The 19,241-nt window shown below is 41.7% G+C and overlaps 1 protein-coding gene across 1 annotated transcript in view; it reads left to right on the forward strand.

Moving 5' to 3' along the window:
• The window catches only part of MYO3B (myosin IIIB), a 408,816-nt gene that overhangs the window by 30,462 nt on the left and 359,113 nt on the right, over positions 1–19,241 (forward strand). Inside the window, exons 6-8 of the mRNA XM_065880146.1 lie at positions 6,100–6,204; positions 6,437–6,536; positions 9,084–9,160. Of these exons, the coding sequence (XP_065736218.1) occupies positions 6,100–6,204; positions 6,437–6,536; positions 9,084–9,160 (282 nt within the window). The remainder of the gene's footprint in view (positions 1–6,099; positions 6,205–6,436; positions 6,537–9,083; positions 9,161–19,241) is intronic.

Here is a 19,241-nt window from a genome sequence, read left to right on the forward strand (position 1 = left end):
TGTCTATTGCTCCTTTAGCTTTAGAGGATCAAAGAACTTTATTGCTATTCTTATACTCACAAGCTCCCTAGACTCTGTTTCTTCTTAACTTTCTCTATCCAGTTGGTACAAAATTCCTGTCGATTCTATGTCATAAAAGTCCCCCATATCTGTCCCTGACTCTTCATCCTCAGGACTCTTGACTTTTTGACCCTGCTTCTCTCGATTGCTTCAACACCTCCTAACAGGTGTCCAGCTCCCTGTGTCTTCCTGTTCTGTCCACCCTCCAATCTGCTACCAAGGTCACCTTTCTAGAAATCTGAACAGACCTCCTGCCTAAAACCTGTCAATAGCTTACCACTCCTATCTAATGGTATATTATGGTATCATAATATGCGTGTGTATAGTAATAAAGCCCACACTTCTTAGAAGAGCTCACCTGCCATTCCCTGTTACCCCCTTTTTTTCCCTGTCTACCTGCTCTAGGATTCTGTCCCTTTGTCCCAACAGTGGCAGAGTATGTAGAATTCAAAGACACACAGACATAGACACATACACACACACACGCGCAGGCAGACAGACACACTACCTCCCCCCTCATTCTTCCATGCTCCCTTCCTTTGCACACGGTGTTCCCTTTCCAGGGATGCTCTTCTTCTTGTTCACCTGCCATAAGGTCCTATGTCCTTCAAACTCATTGTACGTGTTACGTCCTCTGGGAAGATTCCCAGACTGTTCCCTCTTCACCCTAGCACAACAGAAGTCGCCATTCTCTCTTCGGTGCCACCACACTCCCCTTGGGCACACCCTTTCTTAGCTTGGATCATCACCCAGCACTTAATTTAAATGTTCTCTGGGTAGAATTTTAATAGTGTACTTGCAGTACAGTAAAGCATGTGCCTCCCTGAGACAGGAGCCAGGCTGAGAAGTGGTTCTGATGAAGGCGTTACAGTGCCTTGCATGTCTATTGCTCCTTTAGCTTTAGAGGATCAAAGAACTTTATTGCTATTCTTATACTTACAAGCTCCCTAGACTCTGTTTCTTCTTAACTTTCTCTATCCAGTTGGTACAAAATTCCTGTCGATTCTATGTCATAAAAGTCCCCCATATCTGTCCCTGACTCTTCATCCTCAGGACTCTTGACTTTTTGACCCTGCTTCTCTCGATTGCTTCAACACCTCCTAACAGGTGTCCAGCTCCCTGTGTCTTCCTGTTCTGTCCACCCTCCAATCTGCTACCAAGGTCACCTTTCTAGAAATCTGAACAGACCTCCTGCCTAAAACCTGTCAATAGCTTACCACTCCTATCTAATGGTATATTATGGTATCATAATATGCGTGTGTATAGTAATAAAGCCCACACTTCTTAGAAGAGCTCACCTGCCATTCCCTGTTACCCCCTTTTTTTCCCTGTCTACCTGCTCTAGGATTCTGTCCCTTTGTCCCAACAGTGGCAGAGTATGTAGAATTCAAAGACACACAGACATAGACACATACACACACACACGCGCAGGCAGACAGACACACTACCTCCCCCCTCATTCTTCCATGCTCCCTTCCTTTGCACACGGTGTTCCCTTTCCAGGGATGCTCTTCTTCTTGTTCACCTGCCATAAGGTCCTATGTCCTTCAAACTCATTGTACGTGTTACGTCCTCTGGGAAGATTCCCAGACTGTTCCCTCTTCACCCTAGCACAACAGAAGTCGCCATTCTCTCTTCGGTGCCACCACACTCCCCTTGGGCACACCCTTTCTTCCACCTGCCACTCTTATTACTCATGTGTCCATTTCTGGTGCTGAGCTCTTTGAGGGCAGGCACTGTGTTCATGATTGAGTAATGGGTAATAGACTGGGCAGTCACAAGCTATTGAGAACAAAGAGGTAACTTTTTTTTTTAACATTTTTATTGGAGTATAATTGCTTTACAATGGTGTGTTAGTTTGTGCTGTATAACAAAGTGAATCAGCTATATGTATATATATATCCCCATATCCCCTCCTTCTTGCGTCTTCCTTCCACCCTCCCTATCCCTCTAGGTGGTCACAAAGCACCGAGCTGATCTCCCTGTGCTATGCGGCTGCTTCCCACTAGCTATCTATTTTACATTTGGTAGTGTATATATGTCAGTGCCACTCTCTCACTTTGTCCCAGCTTACCCTTCCCCCTCCCCGTGTCCTCAAGTCCATTCTCTACGTCTGCATCTTTATTCCTGTCCTGCCCCTAGGTTCATCAGAACCATTTTTTTTTTTTTTTTAGATTCCGTATATATGTGTTAGCATACGGTATTTGTTTTTCTGTTTCTGACTTACTTCACTCTGTATGAAAGACTCTAGGTCCATCCACCTCACTACAAATAACTCAATTTCATTTCTTTTTGTGGCTGAGTAATATTCTATTATATATATGTGCCACATCTTCTTTATCCATTCATCTATTGATGGACACTTAGGTTGCTTCTATCTCCTGGCTACTGTAAATAGAGCTGCGATGAACATTGTAGTACATGACTTTTTGAATTATGTTTTCTCAGGGTATATGCCCAGTAGTGGGATTGCTGGGTCATATGGTAGTTCTATTTTTAGTTTTTTAAGGAACCTCCATACTGTTCTCCATAGTGGCTGTATCAATTTACATTCCCACAACAGTGCAAGAGGGTTCCCTTTTTTCCACACCCTCTCCAGCATTTATTGTTTGTAGATTTTTTGATGATGGCCATTCTGACTGGTGTGAGGTGATACCTCGGTGTAGTTTTTTTTTGTTTTTTTTTTTTTTGCAGTATGCAGGCCTCTCACTGTCGTGGCCTCTCCCGTTGTGGAGCATAGGCTCTGGACGCGCAGGCTCAGCGGCCATGGCTCACGGGCGAGCCACTCCGCGGCATGTGGGATCCTCCCAGACCGGGGCACGAACCCACGTCCTCTGCATCAGCAACCACTGCACTACCAGGGAAGCCCCTCAGTGTAGTTTTGATTTGCATTTCTCTCATGATTAGTGATGTTGAGCATCCTTTCATGTGTTTGTTGGCAATCTGTATATCTTCTTTGGAGAAATGTCTGTTTAGGTCTTCTGCCCATTTTTGGATTGGGTTGTTTGTTTTTTAGATATTGAGCTGCATGAGCTGCTTGTATATTTTGGAGATTAATCCTTTGTCAGTTGCTTGGTTTGCAAATATTTTCTCCCATTCTGAGGGTTGTCTTTTCGTCTTGTTTATGGTTTTCTTTGCTGTGCAAAAGCTTTGAAGTTTCATTAGGTCCCATTTGTTTATTTTCATTTCTCTAGGAGATGAGTCAAAAAAGGATCTTGCTGTGATGTATGTCATAGTGTGTTCTGTCTATGTTTTCCTCTAAGAGTTTTATAGTGTCTGGCCTTATATTTAAGTCTTTAATCCATTTTGAGTTTATTTTTGTGTATGGTGTTAGGAAGTGTTCTAATTTCATTCTTTTACATGTAGCTGTCCAGTTTCCCCAGCACGTAACTATCTTTTTAATAACTAAACCCAACTTTGTTCTTGAGCCCCCAGCCTGCCTAGAGAAGACAGTTGATTTTAACTTATCCTGTTAAACGTAGTCCATAGAGTGACTTCTTTGGGAAGGGGCAAGTTCTGGGAATTTGTATCCCATTTTCACAATCCAGTTCAAAGCTTAGTCAGTTGGATAAGGACTTAGTTTTTTAGTGGTTTTCTCTTTCCCCATTCATCTTTCCTTCTCCTGGGTGATATCTGGATTTGGATACAGCAGATGGTCATGTAAAGCCATGGCAGTGAGGTCAGGGACCTCCAACTGGTGACCCTAAGTCCTTCTACTGTCTGCCTTTGGTGTCTCCCCATGTCCCAGGTCCCTGATACTCCTTCTTATCGTGAGGTCTGCACTCACTGTCTTTCCTTCTCATTCAAACTGTAGCCTTGTCCCTGAACCCAAATGGAGCATTAAGTTCTGAAGCTCCTGCAAGTCATGAGCAGGCTGTAGGGAACTGTTAGAATCCCAGCCTTGATGGACCTCACCATACCCTACTGCCATTCCACTCAGCGTGAACACCCCTTTTTTGGCATGAGGCTCCTGTGAGGAGGTCTCCCCTTAGATTTCCATATAAAAAGAGGTTCATAAGAAATGGTTTCATTAGCATTATCCCCTTACACAGCCACCCCCAAGAGGAAGCATCCTCACCCTAACTTTATTCTCTCAAGCTCTCCAAGCTCTATGCCATCAGCCCCAGAAAAGCTTTTCTTTTTGTGGGTTGAGAACTTCCCTCATGTCATGTCCTACATTCTTTCATAATCATCATTTGACTCTGTGGTCAGTTCTCCAATTTTTGTTACTTGAAATATAAATCTAATTTGGGGAGTCCTGAGAAAATTATTATATATTTGTCGGGAGCTTAGCTTTTAAGATTATTTTACAAATCATGACACCGAAAATGCATTCACTGCTTAAGAGAGTATTAGATTGTACATTGAATGTTATGTGCCCTTTCAGGGTCATGTAAGACATAGTTGAAATAAAAAGAATGTGGAATCCTTTGGAAGACATTATCCTGGTACTCAACATTAGGGCCATGAGAGGTATCAGTGTTGAGTTACAAGTTACTCCTGACGTTGGTAGAGAGAGGATTCCAAGGACACTTACATAATCCCAGACTCATGGGACCATTATAGCCTTCGGTGCATTTCACTGTTCTTGGCTCCTTCCTGAATCATTCCTGACAGATAGTAATTTTATCCTAGTTGTAAAGATTCCTAATTTTGTATTATATTTTTAGTCAAATACTGTTGTTTAAGAGCAACTTAAATGGTAAAAACATGGGCAGATTCATTTCCAGTTTATCCTGATTGTAAATGTGTGTGCAAGGTATCTGCTGCATATGTACTGGGGAACGACACACACATCAAACAAAAACACCTGCTCACCATTTATTAAAACCTTGCAGATGTTCATTAGAGTCGAATAGATCCTAATGTATTATTATCTTGATAAAGAGTGTCTTCTTTTAGGAAAGGTGCTAATCTGTGCTCCTCACATTTCTTTGCTTATGAAAAGCCAGTTGACTCAAGCAGCCACAACCCAGAGGACCCCCCACTGTTCACTAGTTAACTCTTTCCCAGATTGTAGACAAACTGCCAGGAGGAAACCTAAGTCTCTAAAGTAGGGTCATAACCTGTATAAGGACAAGGAGTGCTCTGAGTATCCAACAAAAGCTCTGAATTTTCTCAGCAGCAAAGTGCAAGATGCATATACAACATGCTGCCTACAGTTTCAAGGTATTTACAAGCCCTGCTGAAACAAGTTAAGAACCCTTGATTTAAGATGGCATGTAGCAAACCCAAACCGGCACATTGCCTTCTGCACTTAGTCAAAATCACCCTTGAAAACCCTTAAATTGCTGTGAAAGAATAGTATGCCTGGTTTACACATTCTCAAATCTCAGTAATGTATAATATGTAAAAAGAGCAAATATGATATACTTTTACAGTGTTTTTAATTACAGGAATAAAAAAAGAAGAGCATAAAGGTGCTGAACTCCTACAGTTGAATATGAAAAGGTTAAATACACATATGATGCAGCTCCACTCCATAAACTTGACGTGCAGTGGCAACTCGAGAAGGAGCTGCTGGCTGGGCTTCTGCTGCCTGCAGTGCCAGCACTGGAGACAGGGAGATTGAAATAAAATGCATTCCCTCCTAAGTGTCAAGGGCGTCCATCTTGCCTCTTTCAGTCTTTCCTTCAAAATGCATGTTTTTTAAAAAATAGACAATATTCATGTAAAATGAAAATATCCCATAAGTCACCATGATTCCTTATATGCTTTCTTTTTTTAATTTCTAAATAATGTCTTGTGCTTTTATATTTCACTTAACAATTTAAAAAATCAACTTTTTGGACGTGCACTTTCACTCATAAATCATCACCTTGAATAAACACACACACACACACACACACACACAGAATGAGATTTGATTGTGTAATGGAAAAGTGAAGTTTAATTGTTCTGACCTGGAGTTTTGTGATTTGCAAATTTATTTTACTACATTGAGTCGGTAATAAGTGGGCTTTTCTTCTTAATGTGCTTTTCTTTTCTTTTTGTATGTGTTCTCTTGCTGTCTCTCTCCCCTGGCACCTCTTCTTGCAGCTGTGTAATGGGGGCTCCGTCACTGAGCTTGTCAAAGGTCTACTCAGGTGTGGCCAGCGGCTGGATGAAGCAGTGATCTCATACATCTTATATGGGGCCCTCTTGGTAAGGACGTCCATCAAGCTGGGGGCAGAGGGGACAATTTGTCATTGGTTGTCTCCCCATTGCATATTAACAAGGCGAAACTGCCCTATAATATGCAAGGTGTATAACAGGGAGGTGTAGCCATATGTGGACTTTGATTAGATTTTTAATAGTAGGGTAACTGTTTAAAAATAACCATGCAAATTTTCCTTTTCTCTTTCCTGTTGTTTGGTGGCGGTGGGACACCATGCAGGGCCTTCAGCATTTGCACAATAACCGAATCATCCACCGTGATGTCAAGGGGAATAATATTCTTCTGACAACAGGAGGAGGAGTTAAGCTTGTTGACTTTGGTAATGACTACTTGTCGTTTGTTTTCTTGATGTGTGCGGTTTAGCCAAAGGCAACAATTTATTGCAGTCTCAGAAGACTGGGGCCTGTCTTCTACGCCCTAGGCTGAGGGCCTTTCCAGTCGCACACAGGCTGGAGAATGGGGGGTGGTTCACCAGATGGATCACCCTAGGAGATGCTGTTTGTTAATCTATTTTCAGCTTTAGAAGCAATTTTTTTAAAAGAGAATATAAAAGTGTTTCAAAAGAAGAATTCGAGGGAAAATCTTTGGTTTTCTGGGAAGGATTTCACATCTCAGGGCAATTGTCTATAATTTACATTTTGTCTATTCTTCTTTGCATATGAAAAGAGAAAGCAGTTTGGTCTTTCAAATGATTTTCTCTAGCCTTAGGCATACTTATTCCCAGTGAGCAGAAGGTAAAATGGTCCTTTGGGTCTGAAAGCTAACATCCCTTTCAGTTGTGATTGTTGCTGTTACATGTGAGGCTGGTTGAACTGGAAACATTAACAGGAAATGGAAGTGTGAAAGGAAACGCAGAGCAGTAGCCAGAGAACTATTAAATATCTGCTTGTGACGCTCCTGTGTTGGTAGTCACAAACCAGCAAACCATTTGGTTTTCCTTTTTAAGTTTATCGAATGGTTTAGTCTTCTAAACAGGTTCAACAACAATTAGTACCTCAGCATGATTGTTATAAATAATGAGAAACCATTTACAGAAACACTTTTTAAAATGTTCTTTATCATTGTCAGTGTAGTAGGAGAAAAGATTGATGATTTTGAATATTCATTGTTTTATTGGTAAGAAAGAATTCAGTGTTAAAACGTATCAGTGAATCATTTGCTCAGAACAAATTACTCAAAAATAAATGAAATTACGCTAAGTATATTGGTCTATTTACTAAAAAGCAAAGAAAAATTGCAGAGGGTTTAAATAGAGTTTAAAGAGCCCTCTTTGGCTTCCTAATAAAGAATAAGGAATGCAAGCAGTTAGCATAACAACTACCCTGAAAAAACAACCCATGGTCCTTGGCAAATCTATGCCTAATGTTTTTAAAGGTATGTTTTTTGCTGATGAGCATATGTATTCAGATTTCTAAGTTCTTATCAACAGCATTAGTGGCCACCATTGTTATTCTCTTAAGGGCTGCATTAGATTTTGCTTGGTATAAAAGAATACCTTATATTTGTAAAATACTTTACAATTTATAAATCATTTTCACAGTTCCATTTTTTAAAAAATTTACTTATTTTATTTATTTTTGACTGCACTGGGTCTTTGTTGCTGTGCGCAGGCTTTTTCTAGTTGCAGCGAGCGGGGGCTACTCTCCGTTGCGGTGCACGGGCTTCTCATTGTGGTGGCTTCTCTTTTGGAGCACAGGCTCTAGGTGCATGGGCTTTGGTAGTTGTGGCTCGCGGGCTCAGTAGTTGTGGCTCACGGGCTCTAGAGCGCAGGCTCAGTAGTTGTGGCGCATGGGCTTAGTTGCTCCGCGGCATGTGGGATGTTCCCGGACCAGGGCTCGAACCCGTGTTCCCTGTATTGGCAGGCGGATTCTTATCCACTGCACCCCCAGGGAAGCCCCCACAGTTGTTCTCTTATTTGGTATTTAAGAAGAACTCTTTGTGTTAGGTGTGATGAGTAGCATTATCCCCAATTTGAAGGTAAGAAAACTGAGGTTCAGAGTGAGGTTGTCTGCTTGAGGTCATACAGTTAGGAAAAGATGTAATTGAGATGGGAAACAGGTCTTCTGACTCCTAATCCAGTGTACCTTTACATCCATTATGGCATAAAGAAGAGAGCTGGCTTAAGACTATGACAAAGTACATTGGAATTATATTAAAATTCAGGTCCTCAACATTGAGCCCTAGATAATAATATTATTAGTCAATTTCTTTTTGCATTTGACAAATGTATTTTTCATGTCAGGTTTCCAGCCTTCTAGGTAAGATAAGGCACTGAAAACTTTTTACGTCTACACTGATGCTCTGTTATAGATAATACATGCCAATTTTCTTCCTTCATTAAATGAAGCACCATTTTAAGAAAGATATCACCTGAAATATTTTGGAAATATAGTAGGAAGGTATTTTGGGTTGATCCTAGTTCTTGATGTTTTCTTTTGATTCCAGTTTTGCAGCAGTATGGTAGAAATGCTCGATTTAGATAGATACATGCTCCCACACAACGGTTGGCAAACTACAGCCTGTGAACTGAATCTGACCTGCCTCCTGTTTTTGTACAGCCTGTGAACTAAGAATGGTTTTTACATTTTTAAATGGTTGGGAAAAAATCAAAAGAAAAATATTTTATGACCGTGAAAACTATGCATCCATAAATGAATTTTTGTGGAAACACAGCTACACTCATTTGCTTCTGTGTTGTCTATGCTGCTTTTCCATTACAATGGCAGAGTTGAGTAGCTGTGACAGAGCCTTAGGCTCGCAAAGCCTAAGATATTTACTGTCTGACCCTTTATGGAAGAAGTTTGCCAACCCCTGGTCTAGCATCATCTTCTGCTCACTGCTGAATTGTGACACCCTTTTCTTATAGGCGTCTCAGCTCAACTCACCAGTACACATCTGCGGAGAAACACATCTGTCGGCACCCCATTCTGGATGGCCCCTGAGGTAAGCAGAGGGCAACTGTTTCTTTGTATTTGCTGAGAGCCTTGGTACTATGCCTTTTTTTTTTTTTTTTTGTGGTACACGGGCCTCTCACCGTCGCGGCCTCTCCCGTTGCGGAGCACAGGCTCCGGACGCGCAGGCTCAGCGGCCATGGCTCACGGGCCCAGCCGCTCCACGGCATGTGGGATCCTCCCGGACCGGGGCACGAACCCATGTCCCCTGCATCGGCAGGCGGACTCTCAACCACTGCGCCACCAGGGAAGCCCGGTACTATGCCTTTTTATGGGAAGGTCACACACTTCACTTTCAGGAAGAAGAAAATCCTTTATCCTCATTGAACTGTGAGGGTTCTGGTTTGGTGAGTGATAATGATAACAAACCAGAACTTAATTTCAGAAAATCGGGATTAAGTCACAGCTGGCCCACGGAATACCTTCATGCAGTTAGAAAAAGGTGCCCCCTCCAGAAGATGCAGCCCTCTACAAGGGTCCTGGCTTGACAAGTTCATCCAGCCATTGTGTAAATTAGAAAAAGTCACCTTCCCTGGATAGATGCAGCCCCAGTGACACATGGCTTGGTGAAGAGACAGATTTCACCTCCAGCTGGCTTACAGAACTATATGCCATAGTCCTGGTTGTTTTTTTGTTACCAGATACATAGTAACTTCTCTTGTGTACTTTTTTGGCTCTGTAGTAAAACCTGGGATTTCGCCCTAATTTAGTACTGGCATTACCACAGAATCCTCTATGAAATGACACATATAGAAGTTTGGGGAATCTTCGGGCTAGATACCGCATACCCTGAAACAGAGGCACTGTACAGCTTTGCTTGTCAGGTCAGCATTTTAATTCCACAGCACTCTGGCCTGAGAGCAGCTCTCTTGGATCAAGCAAATGGGTTCTTTTAATAAGAGAACTCGGCAATCATCTCCTTAGAGGTCTTTCCATCTCCGTTCTGTCCCTGGGCTTTCCTTCTTCTGTGTGATTGCCAAGGTGGTCTCCTAACACAGTAATCGGCTTACACCAATATGCTCAAATTTATTCTATCTCAATGGCCTTCTCTTTCATACTTGGATAATGGACAGACCCATTTTAGAGAAAAAGAAAATCCCTGCAGATTCCAGTGTTTACTTAAATCTTAAATTGATTTTAAAAACGATGAAACTAGACATACACTTATCTAGTCATTTATATTTGTAATGCTATAAAACCAAAAGGGAAAAAAATGTATTATGAAAAAACTACAAAGCCAGCAGTGTTCAAGTAAACAGCTTTAATTTAATGAGACAAATGACATTGTTTTGTGAAACTCAGTTGTCCTTTGCAATATGAATATGTTTCAGAGCATGATGGCATGGATTATTTTGAGTTATTTTGTCAACCTTACTACCGCATACCATGTGGTGACCCAGTTCTCACCACTTTACTCAGCGAGAGTGATCTCTTTGTTTAAACAGCATCTCCTTTGGCCTCTAACTGGCACATCTCTGTTGGCTTAGTGCCGGCTTAATAATAAACATAAATATGGGCACTGAAATTGTGTGTCAATTAGCCATCCAGATGATCTGGAACATGTTTTTACTGCAACTTCTCCCATTTTATTATTATTAATAAACTATCATTGAAACGAAAGCAAAAACATAAAAATTTTCATAGGGACCTCATGAACCCCACCTTGAGAAACACTGTAGGACAAAGTCAAGATTCCTTTGAATGGGGAACAAAGCCTTTCATATTCCAGCTTCTGTACTGTCCAGCCTCATTTCAGGTTACTTTCCCCCAATATACTTGTTTTTAATGCCTCAACAGAAGTGAACAACAGGTAATTCTCCAAATCTATCCTTATGTGTCATTCCTTTAAACCTTTCCATATTTTGTTACATCATCTGGGATGGCCCTCAGAACTCTGGAACATTCCTCCTCAATCTTCAAGTCTCAGCGCAAATGCAACTCCCCTAGGAAACCTTCTCTCATCCTTGCCCAACTGAGGTTCTTTTCCCTGAGTTTCCACTGCAGCCTTTACACCCTCCATTAGCAAACCATGACCATTGTATTGTATTGGGTTGGCCAAAAGGTTTGTTCGGTTTTTTCCTTAAGATGGCTCTAGTAACACTTAGTTGTCTTTAACTTCATTCAAAACAATTTTGTTGGATTGTATTGTGACAGCTGTCATACCAGTGTGCATTTTAAAAAAACTTATCAAAATTGGTGAATTTTTGTGTAGCCATTTTAATATTGAAGATGGAAGAAAAAACACAACACTTTTGGCATATTATGCTTTATCATATCAAGAAAGGTAAAAACGCAACTGATATGCAAAACAAAGATGTGTGCAGTGTATGAAGAAGGTGCTGTGACTGATTGAATGTGTCAAAAGTGGTTTGCAAAGTTTCGTGATGGAGATTTCTCACTGGACAATGCTCCACAGTCGGGTAGACCAGTTGAAGTTGACAGCGATCAAATTGAGACATTAATTGAGAACGACCAATGTTATACCACACAGGCGATAACTGACATACTCAAAATATCCAAATCAAGCGCTGAAAATCATTTGTACCAGCTTGGCTATGTTCATCGCTTTGATGTTTGGGTTCCACATAAGTTAAACAAAAAAAAACCTTCTTGACTGTATTTCCGTGTGCGATTCTCTACTTAAACATAATGAAAACGTTCCATTTTTAAAACAAATTGTGACAGATGATGAAAAGTGGATACTGTACAATAACATAGAATGGAAGAGATTGTGGGTCAAGTGAAATGAACCACCACCAACCACACCAAAGGCCGGTCTTCATCTATAGAAGGTGATGTTTGTATATGGTGGGATTGGAAGGGAGTCCTCTATTATGAGCTCCTTCTGGAAAACCAAATGATTAATTCCAGCAAGTACTGCTCTCAGTTAGACCAACTGAAAGCAGCACTTCAGTGAAAAGCATCCAGAATTAGTCAAGAGAAAACACATAATCTTCCATCAGCATAACACAAGACCGCATGTTTCACTGATGACCAGGCAAAAACCATTACAGCTTGGCTGGGAAGTTTTGATTCATCCGCCATATTCACCAGATATTGCACCTTCAGATTTCCATTTATTTTGGTCTTTACAAAATTCTCTTAATGGAAAAAATTTCAATTCCCTGGAAGACTGTAAAGGGCACCTGGAAGAATTCTTTGTTCAAAAAGATAAAAAGTTTTGGGAAGATGGAATGATGAATTTGCCTGAAAAATGGCAGAAAGTAGTGGAATAAAGCATTGAATACGTTGTTCAATAAAGTTCTTGGTGAAAATGAAAAATGTATCTTTTATTTTTACTTAAAAACCAAAGGCACTTTTTGGCCAACCCAATAGTTGTTGGTAAGCAGGTCTCCCAACTGGACTGTAAACTCTGGCAGGGACTTGGGATGCCCAGCTCTCAGTGTAGCGCTTGATACAGGCTAGATGCTCAATAAGCATCTGTTGGATGAATGAATACATTGGTAAAAAAGTCAAAGGAGAAGATGAATTTGGAGGGTAGTTTGAGGAGGGCTTTAAAACTATTGGTATTCACAAATTTCTCTGTAGAGTTTGATTAATTTATTATTAAAGGAAAGCATAACTGAGGCCACTCAACTAATATTTAGTGTGACATAACTCAGAAGATGGTGTTCCCGTTACAATCCGCGGCAAGTTGGTGTTCTCAGAACCACAAAATACAAATAAGAGAAACCTGCTCTTGGCTTTGTACATTTCTCATGAGGTGTTTGTGACTTTTCAGTTTCAGCTGGGTTGAAGAAAATATGTGGAGTGTTTCTATTTACGGGCAGTTTAGTGGTCCATGGTGAGCTTCTGTTGCCCAGATTGCCTGAAACTGGTTCCCTTCTCATCAGGGAAAAGCCAGTGTTGCATCTTGCCTGCTGTAGTGGATAAATTGAGCAGTAGGCAGATTATGGGGCGGAGACCTTGACAGTGCCTCTCAGCAGTAAGTGCCCAGTTGCTCTGTGTATGACTCAGATTCTCTCAGGATATGTGCTTGCATCCAAGATGCTTTGGGACCAGGCTGCAGTTCTGGAGACTCAGTCCTACACAAACCTCACATTTTTATTTTTCAAATGGAGAATTACTCTTTCCAACAAAGAGTCTTTTAAGAGTGTCCACAGGAATAATCTTCCATTTGTCAGTTCAATTCAACAAACTTAAAAAACAAATTTTTATCTTACTGAAGTATAGCTGATTTACAATGTTGTGTTAATTTCTGCTATATAGCAGTGATTCAGTTATATATATACACACACACACATATATATATATATATTCTTTTTCACATTCCTTTCCATTATGGTTTATCACAGGATACTGAACACAGTTCTCTCTGCTATACAGTACGTCCTTGTTGTATATCCATTCTATATATAATAGTTTGCATCTGCTAATCCCAAACTCCCAATTCATCCCTCCCTCATCCCTTCTCCCCCTTGGCAACCACAAGTCTGTTCTCTATGTCTGTGAGTCTGTTTTTGTTTCGGAGATAAGTTCATTTGTGTCACATTTTAGATTCCATATATAAGTGATAACATATGGTATTTGTCTTTCTCTGTCTGACTGACTTTGCTTAGTATGATAATCTCTGGGTCCATCCATGTTGCTGCAAATGGCGTTATTTCATTATTTTTTATGGCTAAGTAGCATTCCATTCAACAAACGTTTATACTCTCTTCCGTGAGCCAGGCTTTGGGTCAAGACGAGTCCTTGAAAGTATAATCAGTAGTGGTTCAAATGGACATTGTCTTTGTATGGTGGCCTGCATAGTATATTGATCCTAATATGCTTTCACTTCTTGTGTGAATAAGTGGTATTTAGATTAAATATGACAGCAATGTGTGCAATGCCAATGCCAGTGGAATAAAACCATTGCATGCCACCAGTGCTTTTATTTTGAAAACGCAGCAGAATGATCCTTGATCCTATTTTATTTTTGAGAAATTGAACCAAATTATTCTTTTCCCATTTGTATTTCCATTTTGATTTCACCAGCCTAACTACAATATTTAATTCAAATAGGCTAGCTTCAAACCAGGTAGCTAATGGAATGTGACCAGACCACCGTCAAACTTTGACACGCAGTCCAAACAGCAGTTCACCGGGGCAGCTTGAAGCTGCATCATGAACTGACTATCATATTCACAGCACTCTCCACTTATTTCCTCTTGACATCTCATGTGGACACTCATAAAATTGAAAGATGCTGGGTAAAAACAGTATCAACTCAGCAGCGTAGGAGAAGAAAAATTTTAGGGGGTGCGCCTAGTGTGATAGTACTTTGAAACAATGCTACTGGGGAAATATTGGCTGGCATAGTAAGAGTTAATCTAAAAGTCAAGGTCAGTACAGTTTTTTTTACCAACTGAGTACGTCAGTAGCATACTATGACTCGGGAAGATGATCTTAAGAGGGAAAGAAAGATGCTCAACATAGAAACTGTATTTAACAGATTACCCTGAGCAAAATGACTTCAGCAATAGGAAATGAAATTTCTCCTGTGAGTACAGAGGTAGGTGGTTCCAGACTTTGTTGATTCAGCAGCTCAGTAAAGCCATCAGAAACCCAGGTTCTTAGATTTCCCTGGCTGTGACTGCTGCAAGTTGCATGGCTTCATTGTTACGGACAGACCTGGAGGCAGTTAGGACAACATCGTCTGTGAGTGTCTGAGGGGCAGCAGGGGCTCCAGTATTCTAGCAGCCACCAGTGAAAGCGCCCGTGGTACAGTCCAACAGACACCCCCTTTATTCCCTTAGAGCTGCCCTTGGCCAGCCAAGAAGTTAAAGTGGGTTCTCCTCCTGTCCTGGGATCAAAGCCTTGGCCACTCCATACTAGTTTCCTAGGGCTGCCATACAAAGTAGCTCAAACTGGGTGGTTTAAAACAACAGAAATTTATTATCTCACGGTTCTGGAGGCTAGAAGTCCAAAAGCAAGGTGTTAGCAGGGCACGCTCCCTTTGAAGCCTCTAGGATCATTCCTTGCCTCTTCCTAGCTTCTGGTGGTTTGCTGGCAATCTTCGGCGTTCTTTGGCTAGCAGCTCCGTATCGCTAATATCTGCCTTTGTAATCACATTGCGTTCTCCCTGTTTGTCTGTCTTCACGTGGCCATCATGTTGTAAGGACACCAGTCATATTGGATTAGGGGCCCACCTACTTCAGTATGACCTCACCTTAACTAATTACAACTGCAACGACCCTGTTTCCAAATAATTTCACATTCTGAGGTCCTGGGGGCTAGCACCTTAACATATCTTTTTTTTTTTTTTGGAGGACACGATTCAACCTATAACAACCCTCCAAATACTTAACATCCCTTCTCTGTAGTAAATAATTCTGATTTCCAAGGTAATCAGTCAGTCATTTGCAACCTACAGGTCTACATGTTACAGGCGCTAGCTTAGTTGGAGAGCTCAGCTTTGCCTATCTGCACACACACACACACACACACACACACACACACACACACACACTGATCTCTCTCAGCCTAAGGTGTTTGAGGCAAACACAGTTCTTTCTGGATGTGCTAGAATGTACCATATGTTCTTCTGGACATACCATAACAAACGGTCTTCTCACGTGAGCCCTCAGTACCTTGAGAATTTTGTGCTGTCCTACCTGCTCTCTGGCCAAGCATCTTTGGATTATCTCCTGAGATGTTTGGCTCAGGTCACTTCCCTCAACCTTCTGTTAACATCGAGCCTGTGGTCTCCCTCCCTGCCTGTGACATTGGCTTGTATCTCAGACATATATATATGTTAACACAGTCCTCCCTTTACCCATGTTTATTGCCTCTTTTCTCCTTCCCTCTCTCCTGATAGCCAGTTTCTTATAAGGATAGAATAATAACATCCCACATCTGCATAGAACTTTTAGAAATATTTGTAGTCTCTGTTAAAATAACGCCTTACAGTTAGCTGGGATGCAGTGGTGTGACCACGCTGATTGTTAAAATATTGAAATACTTCTGTTCTAGATGGTAAGTGGCTGCCATCCAGAACCTCTTGAGTGCTCCTTGACCACGAGAGGTGCCTGTCTCTTCCCTTGGGACACCCAGATTTTCTAATGGTCCAGCAACTCCAGGGGGTAATGTCTGGCGAGAAGGGGACCTCAAGGACCAGCTTCAGTGCCATGTGCAGCTGATTGTCAGATAGTTTGAATATTCCACCTACTAAGCAAGTATACAGTGGGAAGGAAACTTTCACTTACTGGGGACTCACCCATTAATGCGCTGGGACTGGGATGGATGCTTTTTTTCTTTTTTTTTTAACTAAGTACCTAACATGTGTCAGATACTGTATGCCCAGTAAGTCATTTAGTTTTCTTTTTTTAAATATTTATTTATTTAATATATTTATTTTTGGCTGCATTGGGTCTTCGTTGCTGTGCGCGGGCTTTTCTCTAGTTGAGGTGAGCGGGGGCTACTCTTGGTTGCGGTGCACAGACTTCTCATTGCAGTGGCTTCTCTTGTTGTGGAGCACGGGCTCTAGGCGCGCGGGCTTCAGTAGTTGTGGCTCGAGGGCTCTGGAGCACAGGCTTAGTAGTTGCGGCGCACGGGCTTAGTTGCTCTGCGGCACGTGGGATCTTCCTGGACCAGGGCTCAAACCCGTGTCCCCTGCATTGGATTCTTAACCAGTGTGCCACCAGGGAAGCCCCGGGTGCTTTTTTAATACATTATTTTATTTCATTCTCACAACAGCTCTCCAGAGTAGATATTATTTTCTTCATTTTACCACTGAGGAAAATGAGGCTCAAAGAGGGGTAGGAGGTATTGTGCCCAAATTCACGTATCTGGTAAATACTGGAGCTGTTTGGCTTTTCAGAGAGCATGGGAATCCAAGTTACATTTTACAGGTGAAGAAACTAAGGCAGGGAGAGGATACTATTCATGCTAGTTCAGAGCAGACGGGACCCAGAATTCAGGTTTCCTAGCCCACCAGCCTTGTATTCTTTTGCTTCAGTGTGTTCATATGGGATGTACAGTGTGGAAAGTGTGTGCTGAGTCAGCTCCTACAACAAAGCCGTGCAGAGATGGAGTGGTGGTGGAGACACATCATTTTAAAAGACATACATGAAGGACCTATTACGTGTAATGTATAGGTTGACTAAACTTTGCTATCCCACCAATGAGAGAAGCAGCCTATATATTAAGGATCCCGTTTACTTGGAATCTTCCTAAAATAGCCAAAGGTCTGTTTCTGTATTAGAAAGCAGACTTGTGGATAAAATAAATATTTGCTTCTTTAAAAAAAATTTTTTTTCATTTTTGCTTCCATCTGCTAATTGTTGCAAACAAGAGCTAATCAGCTGAGTGGAGAAACAGATGTGCTGTGACGGCTCCAAAAATGGGTCTCTCTCACCCTGGCGAAGGGTTGACTGGGGACGGTTGCCATAACAACTGGCTTACACCAATGCAGAAATATCGCAGGCTTTTTGCAACCGCTCTTGCCTTCGTCAATTATGCCGTTCTTAGCTAAATGATACAATAATGCTGTTTCCTTTGGCACTGCCAGGAATAGAAATGACAAAAGAGATATTTTTTGTTGAGGGGCTGAGAAAGCCATAAACCACTACAGAGCTGAAATATTATTGTTGTCATTATTACCATTTTGTTCCCTAAGCTCTAGCTAATGGGTTTGGTACCTAATAAGAATTAATAGCATCTGTTGAGTGCTTACTATGTGCCAGGCACTAAGTGCTTTGTATGAATTAATTCATTTGTAATCCTTACAATAACCCCATAAAGTTACTGCTATTACTAGTCCAATGTTTTAGAGAAAGGAAGTAAGTCACAGAAAGTACTGTTCTTGTCCTTGGACAGGTTGTTAGGTGATGCCACCAGGATTTTAACCCAGGTATTTAGCTCCAAAATCCTCCCTCTTAGCCACTATACTAGAGCAAACCATTTAATTGCAATCACCAGTGTACCAGATAAGAAAGATATCTTTCTTTTCCAATTTAAAAATTATTTTAGATAAAAATTATACTTTCTAATATGTTGAGGAAAGTGCAATATTTCAACATGACACTAGAAACCAATGTAATTAATGCCCAAGGGAAGGATCTGGAAAAATAAAATAACAAAGTTCTTCAGAATAGAATTTAGGAGATTTGGATTTTAAATAGTTACAGCTCTGCCACTCATTTTAAAAAAGCGATTGTGGTTCAGTTATTTTAATATGGCTTCACGTTTGGTAGAAGAGATAAGAGTACAAATTTTGGAGTCAGATACACCTGGGAGCAAGTCATAGATAGCCTGCTTACCACCTGATCACTGACCAACAGCGTCAGAGGACAAAATGAAACGATGTACTGAAAGTGCTTGCTGCAGTACCCAGCATAGTAAGTGCTTTAAAAATGGTGGTGCCTGTTGCCTGAGCCCAACCCTCCCTATCCTGTTCTCATCTGGAAGGAGACTGGCCTGGGTAGTCTCTGCCTCCTAGGTCCCTTCTGTGTTTCAGAGAACATTTATGGTTTCCAGGGGGAAAAGCCTCTTCCAGCTCTCACATTCCGTGCCTCTGGTATTAGTCAGATAAGGAAGGTGGGATCTCTCCAAGATCTCAATAAGGGTGAAGCAATGGCAATGGCGAGACCTTTAGGGTCTGATTTTACCTGACTCTGTTCTAAAAGGCTGAGGATTCTTGGGATCCCATCTGTGAGGAATGTAGGCTTTGGTTGCTCAACAGGTTCAACTGAGGGGTTTAGAATCTTGGATCCTTGGCTGAAAGACCTGTGTGTCTTCCCCCAAGACATTCACCCCTGAGATTCTGTAGCCATTTGTGTTACCTGGTTCCCTCCAGATTCCTGTGTCAGTCTCTAAGAAGCAGGGATTCCCTCCCTTCTCATTCTGGGGCTGACCCTGCCTGCATTCCCAGAGTGCTTCTGCCTTCAAGGGGCCTGGAGCACAATGCAGGCACCTGGGGCTCCGGCGGGTAAAGGGCCCAGGGCAAGGGCAGAGTGACTGGTGCAGCCCCGGATTGTACCCTCAGCTTCAGCGATAGCTCCCCTCTCAGCTGGAGCTCTGTGGGGTTGAGTCATATGTCATCTGTCAGTGTGGAGGTGGGGGGCTGGCCC

Source organism: Phocoena phocoena, chromosome 7 (genome assembly GCF_963924675.1).
Source record: "Phocoena phocoena chromosome 7, mPhoPho1.1, whole genome shotgun sequence".
Lineage (NCBI taxonomy): Eukaryota > Metazoa > Chordata > Mammalia > Artiodactyla > Phocoenidae > Phocoena > Phocoena phocoena.